Source organism: Chrysemys picta, chromosome 2 (genome assembly GCF_011386835.1).
Source record: "Chrysemys picta bellii isolate R12L10 chromosome 2, ASM1138683v2, whole genome shotgun sequence".
Taxonomy (NCBI): domain Eukaryota; kingdom Metazoa; phylum Chordata; order Testudines; family Emydidae; genus Chrysemys; species Chrysemys picta.
The window spans coordinates 180018423-180040482 of NC_088792.1; the positions used below are offsets into that span (position 1 = coordinate 180018423).

The 22060-nt window shown below is 41.4% G+C and overlaps 1 protein-coding gene across 3 annotated transcripts in view; it reads right to left on the reverse strand.

Moving 5' to 3' along the window:
• The window catches only part of LOC135981641 (adenylyl cyclase-associated protein 2-like), a 77526-nt gene that overhangs the window by 24551 nt on the left and 30915 nt on the right, over positions 1–22060 (reverse strand). For 2 of the 3 annotated variants that reach the window (XM_065585009.1, XM_065585011.1), the window contains exons 4-6: positions 5738–5881; positions 5141–5226; positions 3048–3153 (exon numbers count right to left, since the gene is read on the reverse strand). In XM_065585009.1, coding sequence (XP_065441081.1) covers positions 3048–3153; positions 5141–5226; positions 5738–5881 — 336 coding nt within the window. Of the gene's footprint in view, positions 1–3047; positions 3154–5140; positions 5227–5737; positions 5882–19812; positions 19954–22060 lie in introns of those variants that run through there. The other variant, XM_065585010.1, reaches the window with a different exon arrangement.

Genomic DNA, 22060 nt, shown 5'->3' on the forward strand with positions numbered 1-22060 from the left:
ACTGTCTGTGGAGAAGTTATATTTGATATGAACAAATAGTGGGTCTCGGTCTGTTTGCATACAGCACTCTGATTGACAATTAAACCAAAGGAAACAGAGAGACCCTGGGTGGGAGGTTGAGATGCTGTCTTACAACCAGTCAAATGTATCCTGCAATAGCTACTATTCTGGGAAAGCTTGCAGGTGCACACAAAGCTAAAAATGACTCCTATTTGACAAAATGCAAATGAGATAGCTTTGTCTTATAATATTAGTTCCATACCTGTAAAATTCCATTATGTAGAATAAAATTATTTCTTTTATATATTAGCAGATATAAAATTGGCCCTTATTCTAATGCTCATTTTGCTAACCGGGTAATAGAGTTCCTTAGCCCTGTCTTATAATCATTTCAAAATGGATAATTCTTCTCACACCCACTGACTGGATTAAAATAGAATAGGATGCAGCAAGGGTGTAATTTTATACCAAACACTGAGAAAGAAAGTGAAGTTTAATATTTTAAACCTTTGCTAAATAAAGAACCCCACAAAAAAGCAGCTAATTTCTCAGACACCTCAAAAAAGTTTAATATTTTACTTTGGTTCAGACCAAAAAGTACACACATTTCAGCAAATGCTAGTTTCTTCTTTGTTTGAACTTGAACTTGCACTTGCTATGCTGCAAGGTCTTGCATGGTGCTCAGGAAAGCGTGCAAAGTTGTAGTCCAGTACAAATCTAGCAAAGGCTATCCCTAGGCACAAGTAACATGATGTACTAGGCACAGTTGTTTTCCCTGAACAGAAGTAAGTTTCAAACCCCTTGAGTGCAAAGCATGTGCAGTGAATGTATGTGTCTAAAGAGACATGTCAAGTGTGATCTTTGGCATCCTAATACGTGTTTCTTTCTCTGGGCCAACATAACTCCTATTAAAGTCAGTGGAAAGACTCCCATTGACTACAATAAAAGTTGCATCAGGGCCTTTATCCTGACTCCTACTATTAGGCCGTAGTGATTTGGCAACCATGGGTTTGTAATATTAGAATAAGTCTCAGAACAGGTGGCTTAGTGGTTAGGACGCAGGCATCAAAGGTTAGAAATAGATGCAGTTTATCACATGGATCTCACCTCTACATATGTGTCATATATACTGGGGGCAGGGGAGAGAGGTATCCTCTTCATAGTTGAAGTTCAAGCTAGCCTCCATCATAAAACATTATTTTAGCTCCTCTGTCTTTGGATTGGAAAACTGTTTTGGCCTGAAACGGTGACATTCTGGTGACTTGTCCCATCCCACATAATTACAAATTTTAAAACTGTCTTTATTTGCGTACACAAAAGAAACTATGAACAATATTGTATGTGTGTGCTTTTTAAAAAAAAAAATAGGACACTCCAAAACCAAAAAACTGTTAATGACATTTCAGGGCCTAAGACATTTTGACTCACATCAAGAATTCCTCTAACTAGATAATAAGTATGTGAGTACATTCTTTAGAATCCCAAGAAGAATCTTAGACTCTTACATTTTTATATTGACAGGGGATCAAAATCCTTGCATGTGTGTCAAACACAGCAAATTCTTTATTCTTAAAGTTTAACGCTATTTAAAAGAAGAATAGACAACAGATTGCCAGATGATCCTCTCATGCGGTTACACATCATAGCTGTAACACAATGAAAATGTACTTATATTGTATATATGTACACACAATATATACACACAGCATGGAGCTCAATAATTATTTATATTCATATAACATAGTAAAATAAAATTATCTATACTATAATAACGTGGTACGTGTCCCTTGTATTTCTTTTTCTCATTATTAAACCTTCCTCTTCTCTGTCTTTCCCTCCCATTCTTCCACCTTTCACTCTCTCTCCTTAATTTTTATCCCCTTCTTAATCTTTTTTCTGCTCTCTATCCCGCCCAGCAATGGCACACCGGACCTGGAGAATCTAATTTTCCTACTCCTCCCACATTGCTGCTGAGAACTAGGAGCCCAAATAATTTCTCCCCCTCCCCAAAGAATTTCTGCCCCTTCCCAAACGTCTAGGCCACAATTGTCCTGAAGCATCGTTCCATCCATCTTTAGCGCATGTTTCAGCTGTTCTCAGCAGAGAGCAAAAAGAATGTCACTTCTGCTACTGGCTAAGAACAGTGAGCTGTGACTGTTGCCTGTTCTGCCCTGGAGAAGCACAGTTGTACAGCAATACAGCCAGCACTATTTTGTCTCTGATTTCTGTCAGATATAAAATTTCTGGGGAGGTTTCACCTCCCTGGGGCCCATCAGTTGTGATGCTTTGGCAAAGTGAAAGGAAAGATGAGGGTAGAGATGGCACTACCCACAAATGCAGATTAAAGAAAGAAAAGTCCTGCAGCCAGCGTGCATTGAGCCTAGTTTGTTCATGTCTGATGACTATTTGATTACGATGTCCACCTCCGCCCGCTCAGGTCTCCATTTTATTTTATCAATGCACCCAACCCACTTTAGATCTTTCATACTAGGAGACTAAGGCTTTGTCTACACCAGCTTTTGTCAGCAAAACTTTTGTCAGTCAGGGGTGTGAAAAAACACTCCCCTGACCAACATCAGTTCCGCCGGCAAAAGTGCCAATGTAGATAGGGCTATGTCGGCGGGAGATGCTCTCCTGACGACATAGCTACCACTGCTCATTGGGGGTGGTTTAATTATGCCAGCAGTAGAGCTCTCTCCTGCCGGCTTAGAGCAGCTACACAGGAGACCTTACAGTGCAGTGGTACAGCTGTGTCGCTGTAAGGTCTGTAGTGTAGACATGGGTAGCTTTTTAGGCTTACTACAACGTTCACTGCTTTGCACTGTCAGCTTTTGTTTTGAATCTTCTTCCTGTGTCACATTTGTCTTATCCCCTTCTTAAAATATTTTAAAAATTTTAAATACAGAAATGTCTTTTTTTTTTTTTTTAGTCCTTTCCTCTCCCAGAGATAATGTTTGGGCTCACTGCAGTAATGCCAGAATCTGGTAAAAGCAGAATCAGCTAGTGTTGTTTTCCTGTTCTGACAGTGAAAGGGGAGGAGCACTCACGGTTTTACTCCAGGTGAGGCCTGTGGTATGATGCTCTTTGATGTAAGCTTGAAGCTCAGTCCAGATGTTCAAGTATGATTTCACCCAATCAACATGACGTAAGTCACTGTAAGGGGGAAAAAAAAAGGAAATATTTCTATGTATGATTTAGTGTTTAAATATAGATACTTGCTACCCTGTATTTAAAGCGGACTAGATACTGCATCTGTCACTGGCCACAGACAATTAAGTTACAAGACTGCTGAAAAGACAGGCAGCCCAGCAAATGGTGAGGCCTAGCAGACTGAGATCCTTGCGGAGGAGAGATAAGGGAACAAGAGGGCTCCGGGACAGAATGCTTCCTGCCGAGGCTCAAAGTGAACCAGGGCAGTAATAAAGCAAGATGGGGCCCTGTGCCAGGAATTCAAACCTGGTTCCCCTCAGTGTTTTGATTTTTAGAAAATTAAAGATCAGCGTATTCTGTAAAGTGTCCTGGCTTCTGAGTCCAAAGGTAGCTTGTCACTCTCCTTTACGCCTCTCAACCCAGCATGTGCTCTGCTACCCTTTCCCCTTGGAACATTTTAACCAGCACCTTATAAACTCTTAAACGCAACCAAAATATTAATCTCAAAAGAAAAGGAGGAGTTGTCATAAATGAAGGGTGGTCAGGAAGCAAAGATTATGTGTATCTTTAGGCTAGATAATATGGTGTCACATTATAATTTCTGTTAGACTCATATTTATAAGCCAAGATTTTCAAAAATGTTAGGTTCCCAAATTATTATTTAGGCACCTAAATAAGTGGCCTAATTTTCCTAAACTCCAAGCACCCGGATGGTTATCATTGACTGCTATGGGACAATGAGTGGAAGTAAGAATATGCACAGAAGTAACTGTTCGTAGGATGGAGCCCTTAATGGTGAAAATCTAGTTAAAGATAATAACAGTGATCACTAAAAGCCTGATCCACGGCCTGCTGGAGTCAATGGAAAGACTCCCATTGATTCCATTGCTTAGCAGTGGGATCAGGTCTTAAAGTAAATGAAGCCTCAGAGGAAAATCTCCACTCTCAAAGCCTGTGTCTTGCTTGTATATTTTTATGTAACTTTTCCAGCTCCAATACTCAGAAATATCTTGGTGTGAAATACTAAACAAACATCATCCCTAAAAATCATGCACGTAGTTTAGTCCTTTTAAAAAGGTGCACTTTCCCCACGGGTGCTTATGCCCCTTCAAAAAGTACATTCTGAAATGGAGCAAAGAATTACCCAGAGTAGATAATTTGGGGCTCCAGCAGGCAATTCATAACTATAATTAAAAGAACTTTCACAAAAATTCAGATCTGCAGATTAATTTTTACTTGGGCAAAAGATTAAATTGTGTGCTGCTTTACCTCGGCTGACCAGAGTGGATGGAAATGTGTAGCAACAGACCTGATCTAAGGACTTAAATCAGGTATGTTCTATAAAAGAACAAAAATGGGTTTTGAATCAGCCTAATTTGTCATGGAAGATGATGGCTAAGGGGGAAAAAAAAACAAATTTGCAGGTATTGTATTTTAGTAACAATATGGTACTCACGGCTAAAAACTGACCCCTCTGCAAAGGGCAAGCGAATGGGATTTGTGCAAGAGTTCTCCAAAGGGGCTCAGAAAAGGAGTCATCCTCTCTCTATCTCAGGCCACAGAACACCAGTAGCACTGCACTGTATCTGCTACTGCAACTACATGCCTCCCTGTGCCCACACCCTTAAGATCGCCATGCACTGGCGCAAAGAGAGCCCTTTGGAAAACTGCATCAAGGGGCAGTAAAGTCTCAACTGCATGGAGCTGGACTCCAGGTGATAGAGCCAAAGTGCAATTTTTCAAGCAGAAAAGCAAGATGGGCAGTCAGGGAATTTCATCTCTGCAGCAGTGTATCAGTCAGACAGGGTAGTGCTGTAGTTGCCTGTGTGTGTGTGTGTGGGGGGGGAGTTCATGTGTTGAATGCTTTTTAATTTTCAAAACACTTTCTTGTGATGTTTTTGCAAATAATACAGTACTCGCTAGCACCTCAGTAAAGCTAGTTCTAAACTATCCATAGAGAAAGTGTGGACATTAACACCAGGCAACATACCTGTTTTTGTAGTCCTTTAACACCCTGTTAGTATAAAAGGTAGCAGCATCATTCATCTCCTTGACATAAGGGCCTGGTTTAGGAGACTAAGAGAACAGCACCATCACCCAAGTATAGCAAGAAAAAAATAAAAGAAGAGAAGATTTAAAACATTAGTCAAAACCCCCCACCAGTATTTTAGACTAAGAGCTTGTCTTCACTACAGGGGAGATCAACGGGGCTGCGAGCGATGCAGCGGGAGATCGATTTAGCGGGTCTAGTGAAGACCCCCTAAATTGACGACAGAGCGCTCTTCAGTCGACTCCGGTACCCCAGCTCTCCAAGAAGAGTAAGGGAAGTCGACCGGAGAGCATCTCCCATCAACACAGTGCAGTGAACACACTGGGGTAAGTCAACCTAAGCTACATTATTCACGTAGCTGGAATAGCATAACTTAGGTCGACTTACTCCCCTAGTGTAGACAAGGCCTGAGTGTAGAGATAAGGAGATGGGAATGCAGCGTTAATCAAATCAGAGCAGTCCCTAATATTATTTATTTCTTTATGGAGTACCATTAAGAAATGTGTTTAAAAATGCCCTAGTCTGTGTGTAACTCACCACTGTTATCCACCCAAGTGCAGGAATGCTTTCGCTGACAGCTGAGAGGTGGTTGAACATTTTACTTCCTCGGTTTCTCTCTCTGAAGGTCTGGATTTCCTGGATCTTGTCAGATATTGGTTTGAGCAGCACGGCCATCTCACTCTGCAGGAAAACATGAAACTATTGTTAGCACTGGCAGACTGGAAGACTCTGTGCTCAGTATTTCTCTGCGTAGTACCATCGATTTAGGGAAGGAATAAAGGTCAATGTCTTGTATCACTTGTAAGCTCACCACACAACTTCATTTGCCCCACTCCAGTTACAACAGCAAAACATCCACCCATTAAATACTGATGTGCATTGCAACGTAAATTACAGTCAGCACCGGCAGTGTCTGTGATATGTGCAACCTACATAGCAGGGCTGGCCAAACTGTGGCTTGCAAGCCGTTAAAGTGCGGCTCGCAAGCCCCACACATCCTCCCCCATTCTCTGCCTACCAGACTGGGGGGGGGAGCTCAGGACCTCTGCCTTGCAGTGGGGTGGTGGGGTAGAGGCTTCTGTCCAGCAGGGGGAGTGTCTTGGGGCTTCAGCCCTGTAGGGCGCACTTGCTGGGGCTCGGGGCTTCAGCAAGAGTGGGGCTGACACCCCGAGCCCCGGCTCCTGCCAAGTGTGCTCCAGCTCTCGAACTTTTGAAGATTTTTGTATGTGGCTCAGAGGGCCAGTAAGTTTGGCCACCCTGCTATATAGTTAAACAGGGACCTGTGCTTCCTGAGACCTGTGATGCTCCCCAAGGGTACCCAGGGTTGTGAGGCACGTCACCACTACCTGCCCTTAGCAGACACAGACAAGACTCCTTCACACTGTGGATCAGCTCCCTGAAACCAATGGCCTTTGGCAGTACAAGCACTGCCTTCCAGGCCTCTGTAGGCTTCACTCCCTCTGAGCAGGTTGGCACACACTAACGGCCAAGCTCTCTCTGAACATTTTCTGTTTTGTCCAGCCCCATATCCTCTGTGTCCTGGTATTTCTCTGGGTGTTTAGTGAACACTCACACTCAGAAAACACACACCGAGAAAACAAACATACACATAAGCATACACCAGCTTGTAAGATTCAGCTCAGGCCCAGCGCACTGAGATATATTTATAGTGAAAACAAGAATAAGTTTATTATCAAATAGCAGATATTCAGGAGATAGTGAGTAAGGATACTGGAGACATGGTTACATATGAAACAATATCATAACACACTTTCTAGAGACAGATTAACCTCCTGTCTAAAGATTTTCAGAATTTTCAACCAAGGCTGGCTGAGATCCCATTTTCATGAATATAAACACATTCATTTACTTCCCAGGTACAAGATGAAGAGGTTGTGATGTTGCACTCCATATGTTTTATGGAAATATGCTTATGAATCTGAATATGATGCAACTGGAATATGCTTTATGAAAAAGGTCTCTTGTATGGTATCATTAGAAAGCTTGTAATCTACTGAGTGTGTTCATCCTATTTGTTTGCATGTATTATTTCTATGTCTGGAGTTAAGAGAATAAGATATAAAGTTGTATTACTGATGTAAACATATTAAGTGGAAGCCATTAAGGGTGCTTCAGAATCAATTAACTGTGAATGGGTTTATTTACCTGCAAGCCTTCCTGTGTATGTGTGGACCAGCCCATGGGTAATGAAGAATGAGGTCTCACAGGGACATGAGACCATGTCACCTGATACTGAAATCCATCTTAAATCTTGTACTTTTCCATTTAGAAGGAGGGGTGGGAGCCAAGCACAGACAAAAAATCCCCGCCTTGTGCCAAACCTATAAAAGAGGGTGGAGCAAGGCAAAGGGGGCTGCCAGTCATGAGAGAGCCCCTGCTTACCACCTGAGATGTGTGCTGGAACTAACAAGGACTGTACCAGGGGCAAGGATTGGGTCCAGACTAAGAAGGAGTCTAGTCTGTGAAAGAAGCTTATTGGAACATCTCTGCGGGTGAGATATTACCTGTAATCAGTTTCTTAATGTATTAGGCTTAGACTTGCATGTTTTGCTTTATTTTGCTTGGTGACTTACTTTGTTCTGTCTGTTATTACTTGAAACCACTTAAATCCTACTTTTTATACTTAATAAAATCACTTTGGTTTATTAATAAACCCAGAGTAAGTGATTAATACCTGGGAGAGCAAACATCTGTGCATATCTCTCTATCAGTGTAATAGAGGGGGACAATTTATGAGTTTACCCTGTATAAGCTTTGTTCAGAGTAAAACGGATTTATTTGGGGTTTGGATCCCATTGGGAATTGGGTGTCTGGGTGCTGGAGAGGTAACCTGCTGAGCTGGTTTTGGTTAAAGTCTGCAGCTTTGGGGGCATGGCCCAGACCCTGAGTCTGTGTTGCAACAGGCTAGCGTGTCTGGCTCAACAAGGCAGGGTTCTGGAGTCTCAAGCTGGCAGGGAAAACGGGCTCCAGAGGTAATTTCAGCACATCAGGTGACAGTCCCAAGGGGTCTCTGTGGCTGAACCCGTCACAGGGGTATCTTCTTTGTCTTCTAGATATACCCTGAAGTTCATGGTCTCTATTCACAGACAGGGTAACCTCCCACAGATTCTTTTTTCCTGTGTGCCCCTTCCCTGTTTGCTTCACATCGCTCCATTAATATTTGACTTCATATGTAAATAGTCAGCCATTGTGTTAGTTTACAATGCTTAATTTACATCCCGACAGAGAGAGAGAGACATATTTCTTACCTCCCGTTTGGAGGAAAACCTGTTTTTCACCTTTGCTGGTGACAAATATCTTGATACAGACTTAAACATATTTTCAGTGCATATATACATAACTTCTTCATACATTTCACTATGATAGTAATGACCAGTGTGACACTGACTTTAACTTGAGACCTCACGTGACATTCTTTGGTGAACCAAAATGTACATACTAGAATCAGGATATGCCCATAACCTTATCAGCTGGCATTAAGTGATTCTTGGGTCACAGGACCCCACTCCTAAAATGACTCTACATCTTGGAGTTACTGTGACAGTTTTTCATATGATATTCCAGAAACTTCTTTAGGACATTTGGAATGCCCTGGGTTTTCATTTTATCTATCAAAATGTATTTTATGTCTGATTTTGTTTTTTAGAAGTACAAAATATTTGTTTTGATGTATTGCTATACCAAGTAGAATTTGCTCTGTGTTTACCAGCATCAAACAGTCCAATAGAATGAGTACTCAGTGCGATGAACAGCGTTTACAATGAAGAGAAAAGCTGGAAGAGCACAGACATCATTTAAGCTATTAGTTTATTCAGCATGAATATTAATCATACTTGTCCAGTGTATCAGGTAAACTCATTCAGAACATTAAGTTGCTGGAAAATTTACTACATTCAGAAATATACGCATGTTGCTGCAGAGTGAGAATTTATCCGCATCTTCTTGTCTGTAATATAAACTATCTTGCGACCCTAAAATATGTTGCCACAAAAGTGGCTCAGTTTTTGATTTTGAAAGTTCAGTCACCTAACACATGCCACACACTGACATGTGACCGACTTGAGAGAGCACCATTCCTCAGTGCCCACACTCTTTCCTCAAATATAACCGAGGGGAGAAGTTGGCCACTAGTATTTACAAAGTTGTCTGAGACAGATATTTCTTTTCACTTTTCCTAAGAGTGTAACTGTTTGACTGACTTAACTGTTTATTGGAGAAAATTCATTTTTCAGAATACTTTGAGGACTAGCATTACCATGCCACATTATTGTACAATTACCTGCCCAGTCAAGGTGCAGGTCCATTCTGTAGTAAAAAATTGGTATATCAGAGTGCTTAAGTACTACAGTGATGGATGCTATACAATTCCTAAAATAGGTAGGTAGTGTAACAGAGATTAATTAGCAGAAAGACTTTCCAGTCAGCAAAAAAAATTGATTGATTGTAAGTGGCTTCATTTGCAAAAGATGTATCCAAAAGTGGGATTAGTGGAAAAGGTGAAAGCTCCTAAATGGCCTCTTGAGAGCTACATGTTTTTCTTTTCTGTGTTGGGGGAGAGTTGTGACATAGAGAAGTTCAAATGTTCCCCAGATCAGCCGAGGAAAACCTTTACAGGATGACCTCTACAGGATATCTTCATTAAAATATCTCATGACTTCTGATTGGGTAACAATATCTCATGACTTCTGATGGCTGTAAAAAATAACACACAGCAGTAAGCTTTGCTTGTTTATTTCCCTCCCCTTTAACATGTGTTTCAAGCCATTCCACATGACCTAAGCTTCTTAAAATATTCCCCTTACTTAAAATAAATGCGTCAAAGTTACCATAAGTCAACACGTGGTCAAAAGGCTTTCCCAGCAACAGGGGAAAAATCAGGGTTTCAAAAATTTTAAAGGAGTCAGTCTCGAACATTATTGTCACATTGAGAAAGACCAGTGCATCTGTAAAGTTAGTGATATCTGGCCTGCCTCCACAAAGGAAAAAAATATATTTACAATATTAACTGGATCAGAAAGTTAATATCTCTGGCTCCCCAACTACAAGTCATTAAGTCTAAAAAGACCCTGCGATCACTTAAAAATTGGTTGTGTGACCATAATATCAAGTTTGGGAAAGTTCTTTGTTTGTTTGTTTGTTTGTTTGTTTACAATTTTTATTTTTTCATACAACACTCAGGAATCTGAGTATAACAGTGGTTAGCAAAAATGAAATTAAAAAAATAAAGTATTTGCCCTACTTTTGTGTTGTACCAATTTGCTCCTAGAGTCTAAGGAATGTTTACAGTCTCTAGCTCATCATGAACCTTCATGGCCCAGATCCAAACAACCCAAGAGAATGTCAGGAGTAGAACATGTAGCTCCAGAAAGGCCTTGAATATCGAGGTAGCATGGTCATGAGGATAGGGCACAGGACTGGTAGATAGGAAACCTCAGTTCTCTTCCAGGCTCTGCCATTGACTTATTGTGTGACTTTTGGAAAGGCACTTCAGTTCTCTGTGCCTCAGTTCCCTATATGTAAAATGGGGCTAATGATACTTACCTTCATTTGTAAAATGCTTTGAGACCCAAGGATAAAAAGCCCTAAATAAGAGATAAATATTATTGTTACGGGGGGCAGGGGACTCAGTCCTGCTTTCACTAAGGTCAACAGAAAAGCTCCCATGACTTCAGTAAAAGATTATGTCCATTCATTTTACGGGTGTTAGAGTATTTCTGTTGCTTTGAATGTAGGGAGATATATATTTTCTTTTACTTCACTACATATTAAATATTTCTAAAAACGTAGTCCATTTTACATTTTTCTATTAAGTTATTTAAGCCCATGGTAGGGCTTTTAAAGATGAAATATTAAGTGCTAGAGAAACTGAAAGGAGCAGAATTTGGATTCATACAGCAGCTATATTCATCCTCAAAGTGTCTCAGAGCAGTCTACAAAATAATGAGTTACTGATAGCGTAGTGGCTATGGAAACAGAGCAGCCACAGTAGGCTAGATCCTCAGCCCTGTTCCATCACTTTTGTGTTGCTCGTAAGGAATGATGCAGCTCTTAAGGAAGAGTGTGTGTGTGTGTGTGTGTGTGTGTGTGTGTGTGTGTGTGTGTGTGTGTGTGTGTGTGTGGCACTTCTTGTTACTCATGCACCTGGGCAAGGGTCTGTCACAATCCAGCCCTAAGCATCCAAATGTCTTAAAATGAATTAAATGTACTATTAGACGAATGATATATAGTGCATTTGACTATATGGTGAGGGGGAATTAATTAATAAAAGACTCTTACTTCGGGCAGTAATAGCTCTTGATTGGGCTCTACAATAGGAGCAATATGGATCTGCTCAGGATTCTAAAAGAACCAGCTGATTTAATATTCATTGCAATAAAGTGAATCTCTATACTGTATCTGTAACAAAAAATCAATTCAAAGAGATTAATCTGACCAATTTAGTTGGAAAAAATTTTCAACATGTCTTCGGCATGTGCTACATTAAATTTCTTGTCATGTAAGATGGCACAGTTACTTTAGGTAATTTAGGGCTCTTGGTACATAAACACTAGATACATTTCTATTACAACATCATTTTACTGAAATTTTAAAAATGCAGAATAGTACAACTGAAAAATACCAAATATAATTCTTAGCTTCTCTCTTACCCTTCAGCCTTTATAATAATTAGTAATGCCAGACAAGAATCTCTTACCGTTATTAGTAAATCTAACCTAAACCAAACTAATCCATTCCCTATAATTCTGCATTAAAAAACTAAATCAGAGTGATAAGGCTACTGAATTGGTTAGTGTAGCTGAAAACACTCCAAAGAAGTCACTGAACGCAAAACACTGGCTTCAGGGGTTTATTTTAACATACTCCGCCCAAGTCCTACAAAATTGCAGTGCACATCCATGATGCCCACACTGCAACAGTTAGCTTGAGTTAGTACATTCCAGTTACAGCATCCAGGTTACCTGACTCCGAGTGAGAGCAGAGTGGTCATTGCGAAACAATACTGGAGCTACACAGAGTGATTGGATTAGCATCTGATGAGTTGTAACCTGAGATGCTGCATCCTCACAGCTATCTGGTCATCCTAGATCCTGCACCTCCACCAAGCAGTACAGTATTTCTTTTACTGTGAATTGTGTATAGCCATAAGGTAGGCCAGAGTTAGTGATATCACCGTGTATTGAAGAATAAGGCATTGTAGTTTCTGTTATCGCTGATGAGATAAAACTCTGTTATGGATGGATAAAATCATCTAAGAGTTTCTAGCCTAACTACAGTTGCAGAGTTTGGGTGCATTAACTGTGCTTTTCCATACTTTCAAATGTTTGTGTTTCTTTTAAAGGCAATCTGTAAAGAGCATTTTTTTTAATTGGACTTGGACCCTTCTTTTATTATGCATAAGGAAGACATGAAAGGTTGTTTTGTTTTTGACATTCAAGAATGTCGGCACTGTGATAGAATAATTTTTCTATTTTATTAACAATCTGAACTCAACTGAGGTGGTGGTTGTGTTAGGCTGGCCAATGATTTTCAGAGCTGAATCTAAACAAAACCCAAACAAGCTGCTAAACAGCCTTGAAACTCCAGGGCTTTCTGCTTGGGAAATAGCTGGATCCCTTGAATGGTTACAATTTTCTGTTTGTTTATTTCCTAGCAAAATGTATCCAGCTTTCAAAGGCAGCTGCCGGACTGTTCCTTTTGCACACTCCTCCTCCTCCATGGAACGAGATGATTCACCCCTCCTTGCACAAATGGGCTTTGTCTTGTGTGAGGTTTGAGTGGGAAGAAATTTCAGCCCCTCTGCATCTGCTACTTCAGCCTATGGGCCAGAATAGCATCCCCTGCCCCTGTGCAGTGGGGAGCAAGTAGGTTACTGCTAAATATGTGCAGCTGCAGCTTCAGTAGAACTTCCCCCACCCTGGGCTTACAGGCCCTCACCACACCAGCTTATTCAGGATCAGTACAGATCTGTCTTCAGAGATCACCCTGTGTGACCAATCCACTCAGGGAGGGCTAAAGCAATATTTCCATGCAGGGGGCCTTGTGCAGACCCTCCATACATAAGTGAATTTTCTGATTTTCTTAAATTAAATGTGTCTCCAACACAATTATACATTTAGGGCTTGTTCCTGCATTCACAGAAGTCCATGGCAAAGCTCCGATTGACTAATAGTGCAGGACGAGGGCCTTAACAAGGTGCGACAAAAGTGTGGGGAAAAATTCCTGGCCTTACCGAGTCAGTTGTCTATTGATAGAAGCATGTGATTCAGCAGTGACTTAAATGGCAATTGATGTATTTCTCTTAAAAACCACAGCAATCCCAACCTAATAACGACTAGGTGTTCTGTCAAAACTGACAAATTACTATTTTAGTCACTTGTGGTTTTTATTTTTATGCATAAAATGTTAGGAAAGCAAACAGCCAAGAACATGAAAGATAAATAGCTTCCTAATCAGTGAAGAAACCTGGGGTTGGTGTAAATTTCAGTGGAGCTGTGCCAAGATACACCAACAGAGAATCAGGCCCAATATATTTATCTTGGGAGCCTGGAGTCAGTCTGACAATTTTTATAATTAGAATTGCATGCTACTGCATACCGCGTTACCCTCTGCGGCCATTCTGGCCAGGCAGCGCACTGTATAACCAACAAAAAGACACTCCTACAGTCAAACTGTGAAGACCCATCTAGGTGTTCTGCTACTCCAGGCAAACTGAACAGATTCCACTCCTAACTGTGGGCTGATACTCAGGCAAGAGCAGTTATCAAGCTTTTGATTTGCTCCTAATTTTTGCTGCTCGAGGTAATCCTGGGTTCTGTTTGTTACATGGTATGCCTTGCGTTGTATGTTCTAACAATATACTGAAGCAAATTTCAGGACAGAGAATGGCTGTAGGAGAGCACGTGGACTAACTGAAAACACAAGTGCGCAGGAAGACTGAGCTGACTAGCTATATAAGCTTCTCAGGTTTTAAAAAGCAATCACATGTAGTAGTACCACTCCAACATGGGCATTCATGGACACTCCAGCTTTAAGCATGGCCGGCTCTAACTTTTTTGCCGCCCCAAGCAGCAAAAAAAAGTGCCGCCCCGCCGTAACACCCCCCCCATTGCTGCCCTGCCCTGCCGAAACACCCCCCCACCAAGTGCCGCGCTGCCGAACCCCCCCCCGCTGAGTGCCGCGCCACCAAACAGCCCCCGCTGCGCTGCCGAACACCCTCCACCCCCGCCAAGCGCCGTGCTGCTGAACCCCTTGCACGGAGCGCAGCCAAACACCCCCCGCAGAGCGCCATGCCACCGAAACCCCCGCCCCCCTGCGGAGCGCTGCGCCACTGAAACTGCCGCTGAACACCACCCTCCCATCCCCCGGCGCGGAGCGCTGCCAAAACCCCTGCGGAGCGCCGCGCTGCTGAACACCCCCGCAGAGCGCCGCACCACCAAACATCCCCGCTGAGCGCCGCGCTGCTGAAAATTCCCTCCGCGCGGAGTGCCGCCGAACCCCTCCCCGCTGAGCTGCCGAACCCCTCCCCGCGGAGCGCCGCGCCGCCGAACACCCCCTGCCAAGCGCTGCACCGCCGGAACCCCCCCCACCCGCCGAGCTGCCCCCCGCCACCCTAAGATTGGCCGCCCCTTACCAGGTGCCGCCCAAGCATGTGCTTGGTTGGCTGGTGCCTGGAGCCAGCCCTGGCTTTAAGAAGGACAATCATTCTTCTCTAAACACTGCCACTGTTAAAATCCACTAACCGGATTCATCCTGTGTTTATGATGGCAAAAACCCCAATCCCAGGTCACTAGTAGTAGCAAATTTGCCAGAGGTGGAGATTTCAGCAGTGCCCAATCGCCACGTTGTCTCTCCTGCCAGAAGATGTAGTGGGGGTAAGTGCAGCCCAAAAGTGCTGGGAAGTGGGTGGACATGCTGGCCAAGGGAGTGAACTACCTCAGTTCTGGGTGTGCAAAAAATGAAGAACATGGTCCCTAGTGGATTAGGGATTCTTACCAGAATGCTTACATCAAAATGGTTTCATGTAAGCTTATCTGGCTCAAGGGCTTGAGTATGAACATAGCTGCAGGGATTGAAAACTGGCTGAAGGACTATGGAGAAAGGATAAATCCTAAAAGGAAATGTTTCAGGCAGGTATCCAGTAAGGTGCTACAGGGATTATTAGTGTTGTGTCCAGAGGCATTTACTATTTCACTCCTGATCCTCGAGAGGCAATGAATAGCATATCCGTTAAAATGGTAAGATGGTGCTCAGCTGCTACATGGATGTGCTATGGGGTCAAAGACGGAAGAAGCCTCCCTCTTACTTGTGTCTGTCCCCTGCATGCGTACATGATGACAGTGCTCACACTGAGAAGTGCAAGGTCTGTGAGAGGCTAGTGCTGGTGGTGGTGTCTGCCCCTCAAAGGGGTGTGAAGAAGCAGGACTGTAGCTCCACCCCCACTTCTGCACTGGCCAGAAGAGCTGGTAGGGTACAGAGAATGGACTTCCTCAATGGCAGCACAACAATCACAGTCTTTCTGTACTCCCTGGAGCTCCAGATGGCATTATGCCTTCCCGAGGCTAAGTGCCCTGCCTGCAATGCAGGGCTGTATCTCAAACACCTCAAATCATGGAGTTGCAGAAGACATTAATTTGGAAGGTTGTGCAGACACCAATGAGGAAAGAGAAACCATACAAGGGGATCTAGAGAGGTTAGCTAGGTGGGCAGGAAATAAAATGAGTCTGAAGCTGGTAAAGTGCATCTGGAGAAAAAAAGTGAGAAATATGCAATCAGTGGTGGATAACTACTTGGAAAACAATAATACTTACCAAAAAACAACCAAGGATGGTGGTGGATAACTGGATGCAAGTCTGCAATGCTGATAAAAAAAAGAGCCCATGCAGTTTTGGGCTGCATATAAAAAGGCATCATGCGAAGGAGCTGGGAACTGTATGCTGCCTGTGGACCCTCTTTATATGGCATTAATGAGACCACAGGCATCACGCACTGCTAGGCTTATTCATACCTGAAACATGCTGACAATCAGGAAGGAATTCAGAGAACCGGGGGAGTGTGTGTGGGGGGGGGAGTGGGCAGGGGCAGAAATAAGGGTCTAATGATACAAGGTACTGAGTGCCTCCTATTAGGTGCTCAGCACTCTCAACTCTCATTCACTTCAACCTCCACACTTTTTATAAGATTGTGCCCTGAGGGTCTAGAAAGATTTAAGAAAGAAGAAAAAATAATTGGACCAAATTCTACTTCTAGTTACAAAGGTGCAGCCTTGCTGAAGTCAACCAAATGAGTAAAACGACAGCAGATCTTGATCTAAAATATTTAGTTTGGCTGAGCAATAACTGAAGAGGGAGGGATGTATTTAGAAAATAGGTGGTCCATGGGTAGTATATCTAGGAGCAATCAGTAATGGAATGACAATCAACAAAGAGAAATTCTACATAAGTAATAGGAAAAATCTCCTACTTGAGGCAGTAGTCTCCCATGGGACATAGTGGCCATCCTATTACTGGGGTCATTTTAAAATAAGTTAGTTCCCATGCTACTGCTTGGAGAGCATAGAGGCCACCGAACAAGTTATATGCCTCCATAATGTTTTGTCTTGAGCCAAATCTGGCGGGTTACTGGATTAGATGCCTATGAGCAACAGGTTTCTGTTGATACTATCCAGCCATTGTGTTTTAGGTCTTCCGAGGGGTCTTTTCTATCCTGCTTTCATTGGATAAAATAGAAAATAATTCTCTCAGGGGAAGCTGGTGGACATTAGAAGCAAATGACCATACCACCTTAGAGAATGTTGGGTGACCGTCCAAGAGAGTGGGACCTGTTTAGTTGGAAGACGGGTTTCTTCAATTGACTTGAATTCATACCATTTGATGTTTTCGAACGTTTCTGAGATGCTAGCTTCATCTGAATGGTGTTCAACTTCTTTTCAATCTGAACAAAATAGACTGGAGAAAAACGTAAGAATATGATGCTGCGAACAATCCTGCACTTGCAGGAACTAGCTGGCTGGAAACATTCATCTCTAATTTCTATAGACTAAATTTTGATGCATTTATTCAGTCTCTACTCTGGCATGACTTCCATTAAAGTCAGTGGGAATTTGACTAGAGTAAAAGGCCCTTTAAAACCTCAAATTTTGCTCCTACGATTCTACTCTAACTTCCCTAGTTTTTGTGGGGTTTTGAGTACAGGTTACTGTGATTTATTTTTTTCTAGGTGAGCCCTTCCCATTCCCCACCCCCAAATTGGTTATAGCAGAGGTTCTCAAACTGTGGTCCGCGAACCACTAGTGGTCCACGAGCTCCATTCAGGTGGTCTGTGGATAGTTCCCTCTAAGGTACATGCCTGGGTCGCCGCACATGTGAGAATGTAGGGACACCCACCTAATTAGTGGAGCCACGCAGGCCTGGCTCCACTAATTAGGTGCCTGGAGACCTCCCTCCTTCCCAGCCCCAGCTCAGGGGCTGCCGTGGCGGGGGAGAGAGGGCACATCCATCACATTAGACTACTGATATTAAAATATGAGTTGTGTGCTTTTATTTGTAGAATAAAAAAAGTTAATAATTAAGTTATTTTTATATATAGCGCTTTTATCCAAAGTGCTTTACAATAGTTAGCTAATGGTACAAACAACATTTGGAAAGATCATTAAGTGGTCCATCGAGACCCTCAGCAATTTTCAAGTGGTCTACGAAAAAAAAAGTTTGAGAACTACTGGGTTATAGTATCTGCACATTAAAGGCAGGTATTTGAGCGGAATGTTTGTCTACAGAATGTTAATATCAGACCAGCTGGGGACTGGCAGACATATGAATTCAATCGGCACTTTTTGTGTATGTGTGTGTGTAAGGAATTATATTCTAGCACCATTTATAGTCTGAACTGCATCTGTCATCTGAATCTAGTTGTGATAATCTCTTATGAACAGTTTCTTACATTTCTAGCTGTGCCTGTTTGTATGGACACTAAATTTTGAATTTAAAGGGCTTTACCTCAGAAGTGCTGTGGTATAATTTTAAATGAATGGACTTAATGGCAAGTCCAGTCATTACATCATGAAAAAAGCAGCCTCTGTCTCCCACAATATATCTGAGGAATAAACTTTAATATGAGAGGTTCCTGATAAAATGGGCTACAACATCTCAGTCCAGTACTATCTGCAGCAATGCGTTTGACACAGATCTAAAGCTGATACTGCTTATACTTATAATAATTCATGGGCAAATTTATCATATTAATGATCCCCTTTGTGGGAACAGTGGTAAAAATAGAAGACCAAACTGACAAAGCAGTTTCTTAAGATATTTAAACTCTTGAAGTGAAAAGAAACAGTTACTGAAGAAGCAGTGGCATAAAATTTATCATTCATAGAATATTTACTGCTATGACTTTGAATGGTACCATTCTGGAACAAGAATGCATTTCTTGAAGATCACAAGTAAAAAATTATATTGTTAAAAAGATAGTTACTCAAGGAAACAAATAACTTTAAATATGCCACAAAATAATATGCTGTTTGATTCAGAATTAGATTTGGAGTAGAATATGTGGAATAGGAAATTCAGTTCAAAACTGTTTCACAATGTTTTGTTATCTTAATTTTTTGAACAGCTCAAAAAACACATAAATCGAAGTACTCAAAATGCCTTTAAAATAATTTTTCACAGAACACAACACACTTACACCTCTTTAGCTCTCTCTTCACCCCCTTCCATTCCCATATATAATTAATTTATGGTAGACAGGTTTACATTTTATAACATTTTAAAATGTAGCATCAGAAAATTACTTCCAATAAGTGGATGAATGTTAGAATTAGTTTGTATCCAGCAGCCACTAGTTGGGAGACAAACATTAATATAAAATGATAGTTTTGTCATGTGATCTTTTCCACTGCACCTCCAAATATAGAACATGACCATAAAAAGTAAGGAGAACATGCACTCTGCTAAGTAATTTATTGCAGTTGATGCAGGATTGGTATGCCATCTGGAACAGCTATTTTCACATATACAGATGATAAAGGCTGTGCACCACAACAAGCTCCGAGATGAAAAAATGTAGAAGCTAATATTAAGAAACAATTCTGAACAAAACCAAGCTAAATGAGTTTAACTATTAGAAGAGCATTTGATAGTAACACACTGATTACAGATATTAAAGAACTAAATTAATTAGTGACCTCAGCATTTGAATAAAAGGAGAAGAGAAAAAAATCCCAGCTTCTACACATTATGTATTTCTATTTTCTGACCCTCAAAGTTATAATATTATCACCACAACAGGCATCTTTTTAATGCTGATTGCCTAATTCATTAGTTTCTTTAGCAAAGACAGCTGAGCTAATTTGTTTTTTCAAGGTTTTTTCTCTTTATTTTTTTTTTCTTAAAAAGTCACCATGTGCGACATCCCAATACCACAGGAACTCAGTAAATCCTCTCAGTCTCCACACCGCTGTCTCTGAATATCTACAAAGCTACTATGCCATAATTGCAACTCACTGGCTCTTTCACAGCTTTACATTACTAAAGCAAACAGTCTAGACAGCTGAATGACAGAATTACTCGCTTTTCTCTTGCATTTACAGATACCCTGTTATCTTCATTTGCTTTTCTCTGCCCTGTGCATTCCGATACACTAATGATTAGCTTTCCTGTTTGGATTCCACACTGACTTTGTAGCTTTAGGCTATAAATACAAGCAGACCCAGATGACATCACATTGATATAGTCCTGGGGGGGTCTCCCCTTCCTTCCCTCTCTTGGGCTATTCTATGTTCACCAGTTTTCATATGTGGTGCAGAAAACAATCTGCAAACCCATTAATCTGTGTAGAATTAGTAACACTTTTTTTTTTCTACCACTGACATGTAGATGTGAAAAGACAGAGTAGTGCCTGGAATTGCATGGACTGCAATGGAAAATACTATTCAAGCTGCTGCCATGCAAACTACATTTTGCACAGAATAAGCAGCAATCAGCAGTGTTCAGGTCTGCCCACGGGATAGCGGAGTGTAAAGCTATGCAAAGAACTGGGTCTGAAAAAAAATCAGAATGAACAGCAATATCCTTTTTATGAAGGCACACCAAAATAAATGTGTATATCAGCAATGCTGTCTAATGCTCTTGATATTAAAACCAACAAATGCACTGGGCTTGGTCTCCCTCAAAAGTGATCAGAAAAAAACCCTTACTGATTTTTCAATACTTATGACATTTTTAACTTTCCAATGGTGTTCGCCTACTATGTGGACCTCCGTCTATAGCTATAACATTCCAGCCTTGACCATGTAAGTCCTAGTGTAGGTTTCAACAAGGTAACAAAACTGTGTCATGCCAGCCAAAGTGCAAATAAAATTATACACCAAGTTGCCAAGTCTTGTGATTGTATTGCAAGTTCTGCAATATGTGATGTGTTCCTTAAAGTCCCAGCTCCTGGAAAGCGGTGATTTACATGAGAATCTTAGGGGTTGTTTATTTGTTTGTTTTTTAATTGAAATTCTCAGCAACCACGAGGGCTAGAAAAAAGCCTGAAAATGTGACTCAATTATGCTAAAAGCTCAGAAACAAGAAGACAAAAAAAAAAAAAAGAACCCCAAAATCCATTATTTTTTAAAGCCAATCATAAACTTTTGGGTGGGCCTGACTCATCATTTTTCAGGTTAGCACGCCTAGTGCTTAACCTATTGTGACCCAGGAACTTCTTGATTGGCAATCAACCAATTGGCAGAGGGCAAAGGGGATTCGTAGAGTTTTACAGGGATCCCCTGAATCAGTTATATGGAAAATAATGTGCCAAAGAATGTCATGTAAGGTCTCTACTGAAAGCCTGTCTCACACTGTTCATCACAATCACTGCAAAATATATTACAGATAATATGGAAGAGATCATGTGTGTGTATATACTGAAAACTGCATTCTTAAGGTATGTAAGACAGATCACCAGAAGGTGATAAACAGTTTCTGTTCAGACAAGGGATAGGAGACACTTATCTCCCTGGCTGACCATTGTGTATTGGGTGTCTTACAATGGAAGTTAGTCGTTAATGGACACCATTAATGACTGCTCCTTGGAGCAGCTAGTCTTGGAACCCACAAGGGGAGAGGCAATTCTTGATTTCGTACTAAGTGGCACACAGGATCTGGTCCAAGAGGTAAATATAGCTGAACCACTCAGGAATAGCAACCATAATGTAATTAAATTTAACAACCTTGTTAGGGTGACCAGATATCCCAATTTTATAGGGACAGTCCCGTTATTTGGGACTTTTTCTTATATAGGTGCCTATTACCCCCCATCCCCATCCCGATTTTTCACACTTGCTATCTGGTCACCCTAATTCTTGTAGGTGAGGAAATTCCAAAGAAACCCACTACAGTAGCATTTAACTTCAAAAGGAGAACTACACAAAAATGAGGAAGCTACGTAAATGGAAATTAAAAGGAACAGTCAGCAGAGTGAAATGCCTGCAAGGAAATTTTTTAGAACATCATACTATATGTATACCTCAAACAGTAAAAGGACCAAAAAATAGCTAAACAAGAGAGTAAAAGAGGCAGTTAGAGACAAAAGGACAAGAAGTCAAATAGAAGGGAGCATAAACTCTGGCAAGCCAAGTGGAAAAGTATAAATAGGCAGCACAATTTTTTTAAAGTACATCAGAAGCAGGAAGCCTGCTAAACAATCCATGGTGCTAGAGAAGCAGTCAAGGAAGACAAGACTTTTGCCAAGAAGCCAAATGAATTCTTTGGTCTTAACTGCAGACAATGTGAGGGAGATTCCCATACATGAGCCATTATTTTTAGGTGACAAATCTGAGGAACTGTCCCAGATTGAGGT